Source organism: Leptosomus discolor, chromosome 27 (assembly GCF_034619465.1).
Source record: "Leptosomus discolor isolate bLepDis1 chromosome 27, bLepDis1.hap2, whole genome shotgun sequence".
Lineage (NCBI taxonomy): Eukaryota > Metazoa > Chordata > Aves > Leptosomiformes > Leptosomidae > Leptosomus > Leptosomus discolor.
Window position 1 is genome coordinate 185,308 of NC_141417.1, and position 17,301 is coordinate 202,608.

The 17,301-nt window shown below is 64.4% G+C and overlaps 2 protein-coding genes across 3 annotated transcripts; both read right to left on the reverse strand.

The window, feature by feature from the left end:
- Positions 1-4,657, reverse strand: SHMT2 (serine hydroxymethyltransferase 2). Of its 2 annotated transcripts, none has more exons than XM_086478671.1 (12): positions 4,612-4,657; positions 3,368-3,565; positions 3,185-3,264; positions 2,765-2,965; positions 2,600-2,681; positions 2,241-2,363; positions 1,978-2,117; positions 1,587-1,752; positions 1,415-1,514; positions 958-1,113; positions 580-687; positions 1-433 (listed from the first exon to the last, which is right to left on the reverse strand). In XM_086478671.1, the coding sequence occupies exons 1-12, from the start codon at positions 4,633-4,635 to the stop codon at positions 306-308; spliced, it is 1,506 nt and encodes a 501-aa protein (XP_086334797.1). In that variant the 5' UTR covers positions 4,636-4,657; the 3' UTR covers positions 1-305. The 2 variants fall into 2 exon arrangements, with proteins under 2 accessions (XP_086334797.1, XP_086334798.1); XM_086478672.1 differs by having other exon boundaries at positions 336-433; positions 580-649.
- A 1,199-nt stretch (positions 4,658-5,856) lies between these two features.
- NXPH4 (neurexophilin 4) lies at positions 5,857-11,101 on the reverse strand. The gene is made up of 4 exons (XM_086478564.1): positions 10,977-11,101; positions 10,033-10,088; positions 6,777-6,928; positions 5,857-6,624 (listed from the first exon to the last, which is right to left on the reverse strand). Exons 1-4 carry the CDS (start codon positions 11,099-11,101, stop codon positions 5,857-5,859), a joined length of 1,101 nt encoding a protein of 366 aa, XP_086334690.1.
- Between the last annotated feature and the right edge of the window lie 6,200 nt (positions 11,102-17,301).

Sequence of the window (17,301 nt, forward strand, 5' to 3'; positions counted from 1 at the left end):
CACGTTGGCAGGCTCTGCCCCCACTTTTATTAGCAACCCCCCCCTGTAGAAAAGTGCAAGACTTGCTTGGACAGAAGGGTCAAGGCTGGAGCAAGGACTGTCAGGGTCTGGGGGGGGGGTCTCTGTACCCTAACACTGAGAGCAGGACAGGGGTGGGCTTCCCCCCCACCCTGGGGAGAGAACACCAAATCCCAAAGGTGCTGGAGGGGAACAAAGGGAACTGGGGACAGCAGGGGGTGGTTGTAAGCCTCCCCTTGCCTCCCAGGTAGCCGCAGCCTGGCAGAGGTGGGGTGATAGCCCCCCACTCAGTGGTCACTGAAGCCAGGCATGGGGAAGGCACGAGCGAAGGTCTCCACGCGCTGGCGCAGGTCAGCCAAGCGTCGCTGCGTCTCCGCATCCTTCAGCAAGAATGTCTTGAAGTCCTGCAGCTTGCCTGGGTTGGAGGGGGGGGCCAGTGAGAAGGGCAGGGGGGACATGACAGCAGCCCCGGCCCTGCCCAGGCACAGTCCCTGCGCCCCAAACGGAGCGATGGCAACTGGCACCCAGGAAGGGGAAGACAGGGCGGCCTCGCTCACTCACTGGTTTTGCTCTTGACGTCCAGGGCCAGCGTGATGCCCTCGTCGATGAAAGCCACGACCTTCTGGAAATCCTGCTCGCGGAAGTGGCGGGAGGTCAGTGCAGGGACACCTAGGGGACGGAGCCCGTCAGGGCTGGGAGCTGCTCGGGGGCACCATCCGCAGAGACCAATCCCACCAAGGAGCTCCCCAAGTCCCAGCCCCCATGGGATCCTGTGTCCCTCTCTGAGCCAGAAACTGGCTCCAAATTCCCATGTGGAGTCTTCAGAGACGGGTGAAACAGAGTGGGGATGCCCCGGGTGCAAGCCTGGTGACCACCCCCCCCAGGGAAGGGGCTGGACGGAGGCAGGAAGACTCCCCCCGAGCAGGGCCCGTCCCTCACCCAGGCGCAGCCCCCCTGGCGTGAGTGCGCTCTTGTCTCCTGGGCACGTGTTCTTGTTGGCAGTGATGGAGACGAGCTCCAGCACCCTCTCAGCCCGTGCACCGTCGATGCCCTTGGGCCGCAGGTCCACCAGTACCAGGTGGTTGTCGGTGCCACCTGGGGAGCACGGGAAAGGGGTGAGAAGCGACAGCCAGCCCTGAGCAACCCCAGCCACCCCCTCTCCTCACCGCCACATCCCAGCCCCTTTCCCCACTCTGCAGCACTGCCCCCATTCCATCCCCAAGCCCTCTTCTGCCTTGCACCCCCTTCCTCTGTGCCCCAACCCATGCACGCTCCCCACTGCTGCCCTAGGTGCTCCCCACAGGGCCCCTAGGCACTGAGACTGAGCGGTGCCACTTGTGACCTACCACAGCCTTGTCCTTCCCCGTCCCCAAAAGCACAGGGAAGGAGGCATTACCTGACACCAGGGTGTACCCATGCTGGAGCAGGGCCTGTGCCATGGCTTTGGCGTTCTTCAGCACCTGCTGGCAGTACTGGCGGAAAGCTGGAGAGCTGGCCTGGGAGGGGAGGCCACATCAGCGCAGGGCCCGGGTCACCCCCAGCCCTGAGCCCACCACCCTTGCACAGACCTGTTTGAGGGCCACAGCCACGGCAGCGATGGCGTGGTTGTGGGGCCCCCCCTGCAGAGAGGGGAAGACAGCAAAGTTGATCCTGTCCTCCAGGTCGTAGAGCGTCTCCTTGCCCGTCTTCTTATCTACCGAGCGCACGCCCTTGCGGTAGAAGATCAGCCCTGACCTGGCAGTGAGACAATGGGTACCACCCCTCTTGCCATTGCCCCACAGCAGGGCTCGGCCCCCCTGCACCACAGGGCAGCACAGACACCCCTACCACCCTCCCAGGGGTCGCTCCTGCTCAGCCCTGGCCCCCAGCCAGAGCATGAAATGCAACCTCTGCTCCGCACTCCCGTGCCGTGGGGGGGATGCTCCCAGGGGCAGGGTGGGCAGCAGGACACAGCCTCACCTGGCACCGCGCAGGGTCTTGTGCGTGGTGCTGGTGACCAGGTCTGCGTGCTCGAAAGGTGAAGGGATGGCTTTGGCTGCCACCAGCCCGCTGATGTGCGCCATGTCCGCCAGCAGGTACGCCTTCACCTCTTCACACACCTGGGGACACAGGAATTCACGAGCTGTCCCTGTCCCCATGGCCACGAGCGGGGTGTGACTGCTTCTGAGCTGCCACAGGTGCGACAGCTCCCATCACTCGGGATGGAGCCCACCACCCTGTACCTTCTTCATGCGAGCGTAGTCGATGAGGCGGGCATACGCGCTGGTGCCGGCGATGATGAGACGAGGACGGAAGAGCCGCGCCGTCACCTCCAGCTGGTCGTAGTCAATCAGCCCTGTGGCTGGCTGTGAGGGATGGACAGACAGACAGCTTGCCAAGGCACATGCACCTCCCTGCCCCCAGTCCTGACCACAGCACATTTGGCTCCCGAGCACCCCATGGAACCAGGACATAGTTGGGACACAGGGAAGGTAAGGCAGGAGATGGCAGAGCAGCTCAGGCACCTCAGGGGCACCGCCAGGATGAACAGCTCGGCCAGCAGATTCCCCCTTCCCCCAGGGACCTGCCCCCCTCAGCTCACGTCAAGTTTGTAGGGCATCGACTCGAAGAAGATGGATGTTGCTGAGATTCTCTTGATGTCCGACATGTACCCGTGCGTGAGGCTGCAGGGGAAGGCAGAGGCACAGGATAAGGCTGGGCCCCCCAGGAGGCAGCAGGACCAAGGCTCCCCCACCCCACTACGTACTGGCCCCCATCAGGCAAGTCCAGCCCCATCAGGCGGTCGTGGGGCTGCAGCAGGGCTGTGTAGGCTGCGAAATTGGCTGGAGACCCCGAGTAGGGCTGAACGTTGACACCCCAGCAGGCAGGATCCAAGTTGAATGCCTCCAGAGCCCGCTGCTCGCACAGCAGCTCGATCTGGTCCACCACCTCAGCTCCCCCATAGTACCTGGAGGAGATAGGAGGTGGTTATGGGGGCCGTTCCCTCTGCCAGCCCCACAGGAGAGCTTGGTGGAGAGGACAGCCTCCCCTTGGAAGCATCCGCTCCTGCCCCGGGGCTCCCCTCAAGCTGAAGCTGAATCCTGCAGCTGAATCCTGGCTGCGAGAGGACCCTTGATGCCACTGGTGCCTTCCCACTCCCCAGAGCCTGCATGCCCCCTCCCTTTACCTCTTGCCGGGGTACCCTTCCGAGTACTTGTTGTTGAGGCAGGAGCCCAGGGCTTCCAGTGCTGCCCGGCTGCAGAAATTCTGGAGGAAAAAGGGGGTCAGAGATGCGGCAGCAGAGCTCCCACCTGAGCGTGGGTCCTCCAGGACCATCATCACCCACTGCCCCAAGCACCCTGCACCCCACCTCAGAGGCAATGAGCTCCAGCCCCCGGCACTGCCGATCCTTCTCCTTCTGGACCAGGGTCCACATCTCAGGGTCGCTCTCGGCCAGACTCTCCTGCCCTGTCCAGTCGGGCATGTGCCCGGTGGCGGCCGCCGCAGCGGTGCCAAGATGCACCCACTGGCTGCTGGTGGACACCCGGCCACCACATCGCTGCAGGGCCTGCACAGGAGAGGGGGGGCTAACAGCCTGCGCACAGGCGGGTGCCAGGCCCCCTTACCCCTAAAGTGGCCCTGGACCGGCAGGTGACAGAGATCAGGGCAAGACCCCAGTGTTCCATCTCCAGCCACTGGTGCCACCTGCCAGGGTGGGCACATGGGGACGCCCAAGCCCCCCCCCCCCCCCAAGCACCCATGTGGGGACCCCCCCGCAAGGTCTCCTGGGCCCAGGGCCAGGGCAGGAGCATCCTGCCTCTGCCGAGAGCCGGTGCCAAAGCAGCGGGAACGGCAGCCGAACCTGCCGTGGGCACAGTGGAGATGCACACGCGTGTGCAGGCGTGCACGCCCGGGGGCATGGACAAACCCTCAGCCACTCTGCGGGGCCCCCCGTTGTGCACGGTGCTGCAGCCCCCCCCCCCCCGCAGCACCGTGCACAACGCGGGGGAGGGGGGGCCGCCGCTCCCCTCAGCCCGCGGGACACGGAAAGAGAAGTGTGCCGCGGCTCCTCGCTCCGCCGGCGGTGCCCGGTGCCCGGTCCCGGGTGATGTAACCGCCGCTGCCTCATTGCGTCACCCGCGGGGCCGCGGTCGCCGGGCAAGGGGCAAGGGCCAAGGTCGGCGGCGGTGGCCGCCCCGGCCCCGGGGACTTTGGGACGGACGCAAAGTCCGCGGGGGCGAGGGCCAGGCCGGGGGTCCCGCTGCTCAGCCCGGGGAGGGGGGCGGGGTGGGGCTGGGCCCGGGCGCCGCTGCCCCGACACTCTCCGGGCAGGAGTTGCGCCCCGACGCTGCAGAGGGGCGCTGGGGCGGGCGGGGAGCCGGGAGAAACGGGCACGCAGGGAGCGACACCCCGGGCACAGGGACCCCCGCGGGTACCCGGACCTCCGTCCCCGAGCACCGGGACCTCTACGAGCACCGGAATACCCCGGGGACCGGGACACCCCGCGGGGACCGGGACTCCCCGGGCACCGGCACCCCCCGCGGGCATCGTCACCCCCGCGGGTACCGGGACACCCCGGGCGCTGGGACCCCCACTCCCAGCCCCGAGACTCACCCTCCCCAGGCGGAGCGGCCACATCGCGCTCGGCGCTCCAGGCGGATCGCGGCCGGGTCCCGGCCCCGCTCCCGGCCCCGGTCCCTGCCTAGTCCCGCCCCCCGCGGCAGCGCTCGCGCGGCGTCGGCGGGGCCGGGGCGGGGCCAAGGGGCTGCCGGCACCGCGAGGCCCGACGGGAAGCGGGAGGTCCAGCGCCCCCCCCCTCCCCGCCCCGGCGGGGTTCGCACCCCCACCCCTCCTTCCTCTGCCCTGAGCCCCTCCTTGCCCCCCACCTCCCCTCCGTCCCTGGGGCAGCGGGAGGACGGTGGGCTCCGACGCGGGGGTACGGGATCAGCACACTCCACCGCTTTTCCTTTTTCTTCCAATGTTTTTCTTTATTTTCCACTTTTTTTTTCCATTTTATTTTTGTTAAAAAAGTATGAAGAAGTCCCTGCCCAGAGCCAGGGGAAGGGCAGCCCCCAGCAGGAGCCCTGCCGACTTCTGCCTCCAGCTTCTTCACGGCGTGGCGATGGGGGGCAGGCAGCAGACGGGGGGCTGCAAATCTGGGTGAGGGGCGCCGAATCTGGGCAGGGCCTTCCCCAGCGAGGGGGACGGGACGGGACGCGACGACTCCATGGGGCACCAGGGGCTTGGTTTGGTGCCCCAACGCTGCCGCAGCCTGGGAAGGGACAACTAGGGGGTGGGGGGGAGCTCCAAAATACCTGGACAGGTGCCCTCGCACACGCACAGACTGGCATGCACACACGTGTCCACACGCACGTGCATGCACACCTCCCACGGCCGCAGAAAGGCCAAAGCCCCACAGCACACAGGGTGAGGCTGGAGCCCTCCTCAGCACCATGACCCACAAGCACATGGCAAAGCTCCCCTGCTACCACCTGCTCCAGAGGTGACACATGTCCAGCCGATGCCATCGCATGGGGCTGTACCCCCCGAGTCACCCACACGCGACCCCAGCCCAGCCCCCGGCATGGGGTGGGGGCCCGGGCTTTACGCCTGCCCCCCACCCAGCTGCAGGGATGGGAGCGTGGCCGCGGCGCGGCTGGGACCCCCTGTGCCGGCTGTGCCCCAGGGGGGCTGTCCCTGGCCCCACTTCCACGCCCCGGGGAGGTGCTGCAGTGATGGGGGGGGGGGGGGGGGCAGTGCAGGGGCGATGGGGGGTACCGTGCAGCTGGGATGGAATGCAGAAGCCCTTGGCCCACATCTGCCGCCAGCTCCAGCACCCACCGCCCCTTCCCGTGGCTGTCAGCCGAAGTAGGGGTTGTCGTGCTGGAAGTTGTAGTCAGGGCAGACCTTCTGGACCAGCTTGTAGTCGATGCTGAGGAAGGAGATGAAGATGCAGATGACCTTGAAGGGCTTGGCGCAGAGCCAGGCGGCATGGCTCTGCGTGTGCTCAGTGAAGCACACCTTGGAGGGGTCATATAGGCAGGGCTTGTTCTTCCGTGCCCGGTTGGTCTTCTCATACTCCACATGGCAGTTGAGGGCCTTGGCCGGGCGCCCCTCAGGCAGCGTGCTCTGCTGGGGTGGTGGGCGGGGGAGCGGCGGCGGGGCTGGCACCAGCACCTCAAAGCCCACCGCCTTGGAAGGGGGCACGATGCTGACCGAGACGTTGCCCAGGCTGGAGGAGTTGTGGCGGAAGTAGACACTGAAGGTCCCGTTGATGTGGTCGACAATCTTCCCCGTCACCAGCAGGCTGAACTTCAGTGTCTTGATGTTGAAATAGAAGTCGCCCCAGCCAAAGATCTTCTTGGTGCGGCCAGACTTGAGCGAGGGCTTGCGCCGGGCACGGGGGCTCAGCAGCTCCCCGGCCGTCTGGTTCTTCTGCCAGTCCCAGGGGCTCTGCACAGCACCCGATGGTGTCCCTGCACCCTGGGGGGGCTCAGCTGGAATCAGCCTCCCAGGGTTGAGCACGGGGGGCTTCAGGGTGCCATAGGGGACATCCTTGAGGAGGCCAGAGGCGCCCAGCTCCAGGTATCCCAGGGTCTTGGCGATGTGGCCCTCAGCACACACCGTCTGGGTGAAAGAGGGCAGAGACTGCACAAGCTGTGCCTGCTGCCCATCATGCATCCTCCTGCCTGCTGCCCCTCGCTCATCCTCCTGCCTGTCCCCATGCACCCTTCTGTGTCCCCCTGCACCGGCACAGGGACACCTCTGGCATCACATACCACTTCATCACCGTGCCCCCCGTCCACTGTGCCCCCAGACAAGCATGGCTGCACCCTGCCCGTGCCACCCCCAAGCCCTGCTAAGCCCCGCACAAGCCTGTCCCAGACACACCCCAGGAGCCAAGCATGCTTCTCCAGCATCATCCACGACCCTGTGAGAGGAAGAAAGATGCCGGATAATTCATGACTGCCTGCCCCACCACAGCTGAGGCCTATTAAAATGCAGGGGGGTGGCGGGCAGCAGCATGTACAGAGATGGGGAGGCATCAGAGCCCCGCATCGCCTGCCAGGGAAGCCTAATTGCATTACCCAGTGCCTCTGATCCACAGCTGAAATTACAGAGACCCCCGCCAGGCTGCATGGCAGCCGCTCCGCCCTCCAGGATAATTGCACCAGGCAGCCACGGCTAAGAGTGGGGCGCATTGTGTGCAGAGCGGGGGGGGCGCACAAAGGAATGAGCGGGTACCCCTTGCTTTGCTGGTAGCGGGGGAGCTAGGGTCACTTTCTGCATTCTGGCAAGAGAGGGAATGTGCAGCAAAAGCAGAAAAGATGGACAGGGAGGGGAGGAAATGCCAGGCAGCTCCAAGGTCCCTGCACCGGCACAGGGACACCTCCTTGTCCAACACAGAGCCAGAAGCCCTTGGCAAAGGCTGTCACAGGGTGGGGAGAGGCGGCTCCTCTCCTGGTGGGGTAAATCGATGGAGATATGATGGAGAGCAGCTGCCTGGTCCCTCCAACCTGAGTGAGCTGAAAGACCAGTTAAGGAGGTGCTGATCTGGCACACTGGGACCCTCTGGAGATGCAGCCAACACTGGGATGTCATGCAGTAGCTCCCAGCCACACCAGTAGAGAACCTGTGCACCAAGGGGGGGCTGGGACCTGCTTCATCCCCTTCCTGAGGTCCCCATGGCCATGGCTCTGACTGTCTGCCAGGGCCAACACCGCACGGTTCAGCAGTGGTGAGCAGAGCCAGCTGGCACCTCTTTAGGCCTGGGACCCCGTCTCTGACGTGTGTCGTCGTCGTGGTGTCCCCCCCCTTGCCTAATCCTGCCTATGCTCCTGCTTCCCCATCCCTCCGCCTGGCTCTGCACCCTGGTGCCCGGTGTGCCCCTGCCTGCCCTGCCAGCTGCTCCCGACGCTCAGGATGCTGCTCCGTCAGCCCCGGCCTCGTCAATCACTGTCGCCCGCGAGCTGGCAGGTGCTCAGGCTGCTCTGGCAGTTTTTGCTCTGGACGACCTGTTTCCCGAGGGGGATGCAGGGAGGAGGGGAGTGGGGAAGGAGGGCGGCGAGAGAGATGCGAGCTGGAAAGGCCTGGGGAGCGTGGGGGTCTGTGCTCCCATAGGAAACCGAGGCATGCCTCAGCACTGAATCCCAGCCAGTGGGGCAGGCGGCAGGGCAGGAGGCGCTGGGGATGGCTCCTGCCTGCCATTGCTGGGGTCTCATCCTGGCACCAGCCACCCTGCAGCATGGTCAGAATGGCTCGGTGCTGTTTCCCCCTCGGAGCGCGGCGTGCTCTTCCCATGACCCCCACCAGAGAGGGGTGAGCCCCACGGGTCCCCTCCTCCGCGGCCAGGCAGGTCTGTGTGCAGGGACTAGTCTCTGCCGGGCACCCACCATGGATGGAGCAGCACCACGGAGGGCTGCCCCGGCCCGTTCCTCCCCAGCTGCTGAGCTGGAGCCTCCGGCCAGGCTGCGCTCTGCTGTCTCCGGAATCTATTGCCTTCCCCCCCTAACGCTGCGTGCGCCGGGCTGAGCCTGTAAATCTGCTCCGGCGTGTGCTGCTCTCGTCTCTGCTGCACCGGGCAGGAGCAGGCAGCCTGGGCAGGAGCAGACAGCCCGGGCAGGAGCAGGCAGCCTGGGCTGCCGCTGCCGGCACCGGCCATTCTGCCCCAGGGCTCTGCCTCTGCCCGGGGAACTGGCCGCTCCGGGCAGGGCTGCCTGGCCCCGGGTCTGTGGGCAGGGGAGGAGGATTTGTGGGGTCTCAGCCCAGCCCAGGGAGGGGGGGACAGGGGGCTGTGCAGTGCGAAGCTGCAGCTGAGCATCCCCGCAGCCCCCCGCGCCGGCCCGGCCGTCCCTCCGCTCCCTCCCCGGTCTCCCTTTGAGCGCGGCTGCTGCCTTCGCCCTTATCTATATTTCAACGCAGCTTCAAAGCCGGTGCCTTCCCCAGCCGGAGAGAGAGGGAGCGAGCGCGGCAGGACGGCGAGATGGAGATAAACGGGGAGGGGGGAAGGGCACCCCCAGCACCCCCCTCCGGCCAGGAGACAGACGTTTGGCGGGGGGGGGGGGGGGGCGCGGTGGCCCTGGCGGGACCGCTGCTCCCCCTCCGCCCCAGCTACGCTCCGTCGTTAATCCCACTCGTACATATTCATCAGCCCGTGAGCCCCCCGCGTCCCCCCGTGGGGAGGCAGCGGGCCTCCCTCACCACAAGATGAGCACAGGCGGGCGAGGGGCACCGGTAACCCCGCAGCTGGAAGGGGAGCCCCCAAAACCCGCTCGCACCCACAGAGACAGGGCAGGGAGCAGCGCAGAGACTTAGCCCACGGGGGAACACGAGCACACGCCGCCCAAGCCCCCCCCAGCCCGGGAAGGATTTCTGGAGGTTTCTCAGCTCCGCACTGGCTTTCCATCTCAGCTAGGGCGGAGAGCCAGAACGACTGGTTCCCCCCAGCAGTGCTACGTGAGCTGCCGCCGCAGCCCTCCTCCCCCTGCCTCGATTTCCCTTTCTGATTCACCCCCCCTTCCATGATGCCCTGCTAGTGGTGAGGGGGATGAAGGGGATTTGGGGACGCGATGGGGATGGGAACAGGGATGTGATGGGGAACTGGTGGAGACAGAGATGCAGTAGGGACAGGGAAGTGACAGGGACAGGAGGCAATGGAGAGGGGACGCAGTGGGAAACAGTGGGGATGGGCACATACTGGGGAAGGAGGTGCTGACACCAGCTCTGCACCCCTGAGAGCCGCAGGTCCCCAGGCCAGACTTGTGCAGGAGGATGGGGCAGGACTGGGCCAAAGGCTGTGGGGCACGGACTGGGCACTGACAGGACAGGGCAGACATTCCCACAGGGTGAGAGGCCAGGCTGGCAGCCTCCCATCCACCCCCAGGTCCCTCCCCAAGAGCTGCTGGGGGAGCAGGGGATGAAAGGGAATTACAGAGCAGGGCAGTGACTGCCGATGCAGCCAGGGCTATCGATTGCAGCATGAGCGCAGTCTGGGGCCGTGGGCAGCATGGGGACGTGGGAGAGACCCTCTCTAACTGCAGCCCCTGGTGCAGCCCAGGACGGCTTCCCCTAGCCAGCTGGGGTCCCAGATCCTACGGGCAAGGGGCGCAGCAGAGCAGGGCCACAACAAGCGTCTTCCACGACAGCGCTGAGGGGAGCCAAGGTCACCCCCCCCTGCACCTTGCCAGTGCTGTCGGCATTCAGGGCAGGTCCCACTCGCACCTTGCATTAAATATTAATGTTTCTGCTTGTGAGTGGTTGGGGTGCAGCATGCACACACGTATACACGAACCTCTCGGACACGCTTCACAGTCGTACATGGGGGTCCCAGTGCCTCCTGGTCCTGCATGGGTGTGTGCAGAGACCCCTCCCTCCCTGGCTGCACCAGCATCTGTCCCCTCTGCCAGAGGAGGGCCATTCCTGGCTCCACAGTGTGCTGGGTTCTGGCTGCGATGCGCCAGTCATGTGTGTTTGTCTGGTACGCTTGTTTTTTCACTGTTACACATGCATGTGGTGCTGCAACCATGCGTTACTCCAAGACAACGACAGATTTTCTTGCTGCTCTCAAACCCCTTGTACACTCTTCTGTGTGCGTGTGGGGCTGGGGAGGGCTGCCACGCTCCTGAAGGCACCTGTGTGTCACTCGGTGTGTGCACAAGCAGTCAGGCAAGGATGCAGGAAGGGCTGGGGGTGGCTCCAGAGGGACTAGGAAAGCTCTTGGTGCCGGCATCAATTTGGCTTGTCAGGACCAGCAGTGATGGCCACTCACATCCCATTTGCTGGCGGGGCCAAGTGCCGTCAGCTACTCCCCCAAGACCCACGGTCACCTTGGTGGAGGGGAGCGGAGCAGCACAGGGAGGGGCAGGGTGGACCGGCTGCCCCAGTGTGGGCTGTGACAAGCTCCCAGCACCCCGAGAGCGGGGCCATGACTGATGGGGCACCATTGCAAAGCAAAACAGAGCACGCACGCCAACCCTCACCAAAGGCCCTGCCCCTGCAGCCAGCCTGCCCCCAGCACCCAGCCCTGGGCTGTCCCCCCACTGTGGTGGGGGTCGGTGTCAGAGCAGGCACCGATCTGCTGATCGGGGTCTCCAGCTCTCCCCATAGGCGCAGGGTCACGCTGGTCTCTCCCCTGTCACCCCACTGCCTTCGTTAGTGCAAGGAGATTAATTGGAGGTGGTGAGCGACAATCCCCGCAGGCCCGCTCCCCCCGCGGCGCAGTGCAGCCCGGGGCGGTGTGGCATTTCCAAAGGTTAGCAGCAAACAAGGTGCCTCTGACAGCTCCCATTTATCTCGCCAGCGCCGCGCGGGTGCTAATGCGGTGGCAGGGTGACGCGGTGCAGCGGTGGGCTCTGCTGGGCTGCGGGAGGGACCTGAGCACGCGCCCGAGCGTGCCGAGGCGCGCAACGACGGCATGTGGGCGAGCGCGCACAGTGAGCTCTGAGCGAGCGCGCTCCCATTTCGGAGTGTGAGTCTGCACACCCACGGGTGCTAGCAGGTGTGCACCGAGATCGCCCAATGCCTGCCCGGCCTAGTATGCACCTGCAGCAAGCGTGCAGGTGAATGTAGCGAATGCCTGCTGTTGCTCATGTACACATGCGCTGCTTTGCATGCAGCCGAACGTGCAAGAATGCCTTCACGTGTCCTACACGTCCCTGCGAGCATGTCTGTGTGCATATATGCACGGTTACACACGCATACACGAAGCGAGGTGGCTCTGCACATGTGCCTTTGCAGGTGAGCCTCTGCTCCCCAGGGTGCACCCCGGGACGAACGCGTTCCCGTGCCTCCAGTGCACCTGCCCCAGTACGTGGCAGGGGTACGGCCATGCTGCTGCCTGTGCCGCGCCGCGTCGGCCAGCGCAGATGGGGCTGGTGCGTGGCAGGCTGCTAAAGAAAGCCCCCATGAGGCAAATCTGCAGCAATGACTCCTTGGTGCCAGGGCAACGAATTAACCTGCTGTTGGGCGCACCTGGGCTGGGTTGAGGGTGCTGGTGCAGCTGGGAGGGGCCCAGGGGCCACAGACCAGAAGCAGCACAACGCGAGTCCCAGTCTGGCTCCCTGTCCCCGTCGGGGGCGGCTGCGAGTGAGGATGCTGCTCCTCTGGCAAGTGAGGGCTCAAGGGCAAAAGAATGGGGCTGCAGGACAGGTGAGGGGGGCCCGGGGGCGGCAGTGGTGCGCAGCCCAGCAGGGGTTATCAGGGAGGGCTGTGGGCTGCTAGGCAGGCATGGGGAGTCATAGGCAGGGGGTGCAGGAATGGGGTGCAGGACAGTCTCGGGAGGAAGGGCAGAGCCCCCCATCTCAGCCTCACAAGGGCAAGAGGAGAAACCCAGATTGCTGTCCCCAGCAGCCACCCCCGTGTCCCACTGACTCCTGGCTCAAAGACACTTGAAAGCCCATCCTTGGCCAGCAGCACCAGGGCTGGGAGGGCCTGGCTCTGCTCAGTGCCACTCTTGCCCCACAGCCAGCACCCCCACTGCCCACGCATGGCCCATCCCCTCCTCACCTCACAGCACCCTGGTGTCACTCAGCCCCCTCCTCCTGCCTCCCCCCGCTCCCAGCCTGGAGCCCCCACCGGGCCACAGGCAGCAGCGCCGGCTGCCCCACTCACCCCAGCAGAACGGGGCAGGATGGCCGTGGTGGGACGAAAGGGCATCATGCTCTGGGGGATGCTGAACCCGCCCCAGGCCCAGGCACCGAGGGGTCGAGCAGGTGACGGACAGGGACAAGTCAGGATGCACTCATGCACAGCCACCCTGCCACACACACACACAGAGTCAGGGTGACGGCCAGACAAATCCTGCCCTGGAGGTGAGCTCAGCGTGACCACCCAAAGGCCTCCTCCGTCCTTCCTCTGCCTCTTCTGTGCCGTTGCCACCACAACTGCCAGCAGTTTGCAGGTACCCGAATGCAGCACAGTGGGCAGGCACCACAAACCTCCAGCACCAGGATAGGCGAACCCAGCGCCAACACGTCCTCGGTGGGGAGACAGCCTGGGTGACCTCGCCAAAGCCAAACCCACCATTGGTTCATTACGGTGCCGCAGGGCTGCTGGAGCTGCCAGCACCCACCCTGCCCGCGCAGCCCATGGCAGCGGCAGGACCCGCGGCGCCCATGCTGGGGTCCTGTTCCTGGAGACACCCCTGCCTGAAGTGACGCTTGTGCAAGGGCCAGCATCATCTTGTGCAGGAGCACGACCTGCGTGGGGCTGGGAGAAAACAGCTTCCCACAGATGCGTTTGCCTTCACCCCCTAAACAGACACCTCGCTCCTCACAGGCGGAAAAAATATGCAAATGCTGCAGCTTTATTAACGCGCTCGGCACGCGCTGGCTAATAAATATTTCATAGCCCGAGTAGGACTTTTTTTTTCCTCCTTCTTCTTTCTTTCGTTTTGGTTCCTTTTCCCTGTCACTCGTTTCCTGCCTTTTCTTTTCTCAGCCGTTGTTTTATTTATTTATTACTTTTAAGGGCTTCATGGTGAGACAGGAGCTGGTAGGTGGCTGGGGGGGGGGGGGGGCAGGGAGAAATGTACATCCCCAGTCTCTCCCCCCACGGGTGAAAAAGAAAAGTGCTGTTAAGAGCAAAGGAAAAAATATAATAGAAGGGAGGAGACAGCACCAGGCAAAGGATTCAGGGCTTGTGTGACTCATTGGACTCAAGGAAGAAAAGAGAATGAATGAGAAAATGAGGAGATAAACGGAGCGGGAAGGGGGAGAGGGATGTGCAGAAGCCAGTGGCGAGGGGGCATGGGGGCGGCAGGAAGGAGAGGGACGCGCGGGCTGATGGGCTTGGAGGAAATTGAATCCTGCTCGCCCAGGCAGCGCATTGGCAGCGTCCTCAGGAGCCAGCCAGAGCCCAACCTGCCGGCGATGCCCGGCTTGGCTCGGCCGACGGCACCTGGCACCGCACAGCGATGGGGCGGAAGGGTCTGGGGGTCACTGGGGAGAGGGGCTGCGTGCTCAGCAGTGCAGTGCCAGGTGCGGCCGAGCCCCTTTGTGCTCAGGAGTGGGCAGGAGCGGGCAGACGTGGGCAGCCCACATGGACGGCATGTGGGGAAACTGAGGCAGAGCCGGCAGGGACTAGTCCCAGGTTGCTCCTGCATCCCCGGCAGCCAGGGGTGCACAGCCAGGACACCTGTGTTCCCCTTCCTCGGCCCTTGTGGCTCTGCCTCAGTTTCCCCACAGTGGAGCAGGCTGCGGGGCTCCCTCCACCCCTCCAGAGCTGCCCTGACTCTTTGGCAGGCGAAGTTTTTCCAAGGGGGTGCACAGGTGGCAGCTTCCCCCGAGCCCCCGCCCCCCCAACCAGAGGGACCCCAGCCCCTCAGGACGCAGCCCCCACCTTCTGCCCAGCTGCCTCTCCTCCCCCCGGCCTGCCCCCACCCCCTCGCCTCACCATTTCACTTTATTATTGCAATAAATGTAGCCATAAAAGTGGCAGGTATCGGCGCGCGAGGAGATCGCTTCTCCTGAGCTATGGAAATGTAATTTCGAGTGTGCCCGGGAAATTTTATAAGATCGTATCAGGCGGGATCATAAATTGCATTTCCAGCCCCCCCCTCCCCCTGCACCACACGTGTGTGTTGTCGTCGCCCCCCCAGTGAGACAGGGCTGGTGCCAAGGTCACCACGGAGAGGGGCAAACATGGGGCTGTTCACTCAGAGGGGACCCCGTCCCTGTGCCCCCCCCCCCCAGCACTGTGCCCCCCCTGCTGCCCCCATTTTCCCAGTGCCAGCCGGGATTTATTTTCCCCAGGAAGAGAAGGAAGGAAGGAGCAGTGGCAGGGACACGGCTGTCCTCTGCATCCCCCCTGGCAGTAAGAGGCTGATTAAAACCCTCCGAGAGACCCAGAGGCGCAGGGGACCCTCAAGGGCATCGCTAGGCTGCAGCTCCTCTTGGGCTGCGTGGTCCCGGGGTCGCAAGGTCTGTGCCCCACCACAGCCAGGCAACGGCTCCCGGCAGCAGCAGGGGACAAGGGGTCCCTGCAGCCCACCGTCCTCCAGAAGCCCCCCCACAACCCCCGGGACTGGATTCGGCCCCAGTTTGCACATACCACCCTGCCCAGGCTCCTGGTCCCGAGCAGGCGCCAGGCGGAGCAGTGTAAAGCATCGCTCTGCTTGCCGAGGACAGAGGCTTCACTGCCCAGTGCCGGGGGGGACAGGAGGAGAAACAAGAGCATCTTTGCCCACTATGGCACCCGCCAAGGCCAGCCCAGCTGTTGGGACAGCCACGGGGCTCAGACAGGGTCTGCACCGCTGGCAGCACCGGGCTGAGCAACGTGCCATGGCCCAGGCGTAGGCAGTCAGCCCCTGCCTGAGCAACAGGGTCTGATGGGGATTTATTTGGGGAGGGGAAAATTATCCCTCTGCGAGTGCAGGGCCCTGCAGGCTCTTTGCAGCTGATCATTTCTGCAGGCTGGGCGCTCATTTCCACAATGACTTTCCTTTTGCAACAGCGATCAGGAAAAAAAGACAGGGAGGGGGGAACACGGGCACAGGGACGTGATTATTTCTTTAGCAGCAATCCAAGCGGCTGGAGAGGAAGCTTCATCTTTCCTGGGCCATTTACCTTCAGCACCCAAGCGGGAAGGCTGAGCCAGGCATCTCTTCAGAGATGCTGGAGCTTGGCCAGGGCAGGCGAGGGGGGGAGGCTTCAGCTGCCGGGGTCTCAGCACAGCATCGCCCCACTGTTGGGCCACGGGCTGCCGGGACTTTGGCTCCCTGGGAGGAGGAGCTGTGCATGCAGGGATTGGGGGGGGGCCCCGCAAAAGTCATTAATCTGGGAACATTAATTGGCACAGGTGCGATTAGCAGCAGGGCTGATGGGTGCTCAGCTTAGGGCTGCTGTTGCAGAGGGAAGCGTCCACTTTGCTGGCTGCCTCGCTGTCCCAGCTCGGGCCAGCCCCTCCCAGCCCCACTGCCAGTGCCCGGCAGAAAACTAGCAATTGAAAACAAGAGAGGGGAAAAAAGCAATAAAGCAGGCCCCAGATTTCAGCCAGAACAACACAGTGGAAGAGCAGGAGTGGGTCTGGCCGAGGGGCACCCAGGTGCCCCCCCTCCCCAGCGCTACTCCCCCCGCTCGGTGGGAGGCTGAGCTGCGCCACGCTCCAGGCTCCAGCCTTATTGAATCTCCCAGCTCAGGGTGCAAAGGGCACCACAGGGAAGAGTTATTAAAAAAAGGGAAATGAGTCGCTTGGAAACCTTCTTTCGGAATAACAGTGTGTGTTTGTTTGGCGATAGATTAGCTCAGCCATGCTGAGCACACAGCACCCACCGCAACGATGGTCAGCTCGGGAGATCCGCAGGAACCGGGAGAGAGGGGACGCACAGAGCCGCTCCCCTGGCCTTGGCAGCCACTGCCCGGGCACCATCCTGCCAGGGCTGGTCCCTGCAGCTCTGCGCCCAGAGGGTCCCCTGCCCAGATGGGGCCTGCAGGGCTGCACCACAACCCAGATCCCTTTACCCTCCTCTGGCCCCAAATGGGGTATATGTCTCTGAGCCACGAAATGGTTACATTCTCCCCATTAATGGAAGATGGGGGGGGGGGGGGGGGGCGGGGAAGTGAATAGGGGTGTCCTTGCACCGAAAGGGCTGGCAGCATCTGCTTAAGAGCAAAGCCATCTGTCAGCCAATAGCCCAGTAAACGTGTGACAGCTCTTGGGTGACAGCAAGGGAAAGGGAATGAAGCGGGGTGAGTTTCCCGGAGGCTGGCATCCCACGCCATCAGCCTCCTGCTGGCACAGCCACCAGCACCGCAAGGCAGGATTTTCCTGGGAAGGGTTAATCCAGGAAGGAAAACCTGCCAGCAACACTCCAGGTGCTTCGAAGACACCCACTATCTCACCAAAGGAGGGAAACAGAGGCACAGCCAGGGAGGCACGATCCTGCAAAGGCACAGGCAGGCAGCGGGGCCGGAGCAGGGGTGAGGGAAGACACCAGGTGTCCCAGCTCTAGCCCCCAGGCATCACACCCCGCTCTCCTCCCAGGCAGCCCAGCAGCTCCTGCCTGCTCCGGGGCCAGTGGCACCTCGTTCCCCCCTCCACTGCTGGCTCTTGTTCAGCATCTGGTGTGGGTCACACCATCACCTGGGCATTGGGGACCATGGGGGCTAAGGCCAGCATCCACCTCCCGGGACGGGCAGGATGTTGCTGGCCAGGAATTGCCCTTCCTCTGTGCAGAATTACAGCCGGCCCTTTGAGCCCAAGGACGGCTGCCCAGGAGCTACCCCAGCCATAGGTCTCTCCCATTGCTCCCGAGGGGCTGGACGGGACCCAAACCAGGGGGAAGCCAGGCCAGCCCTACTCTGAGGG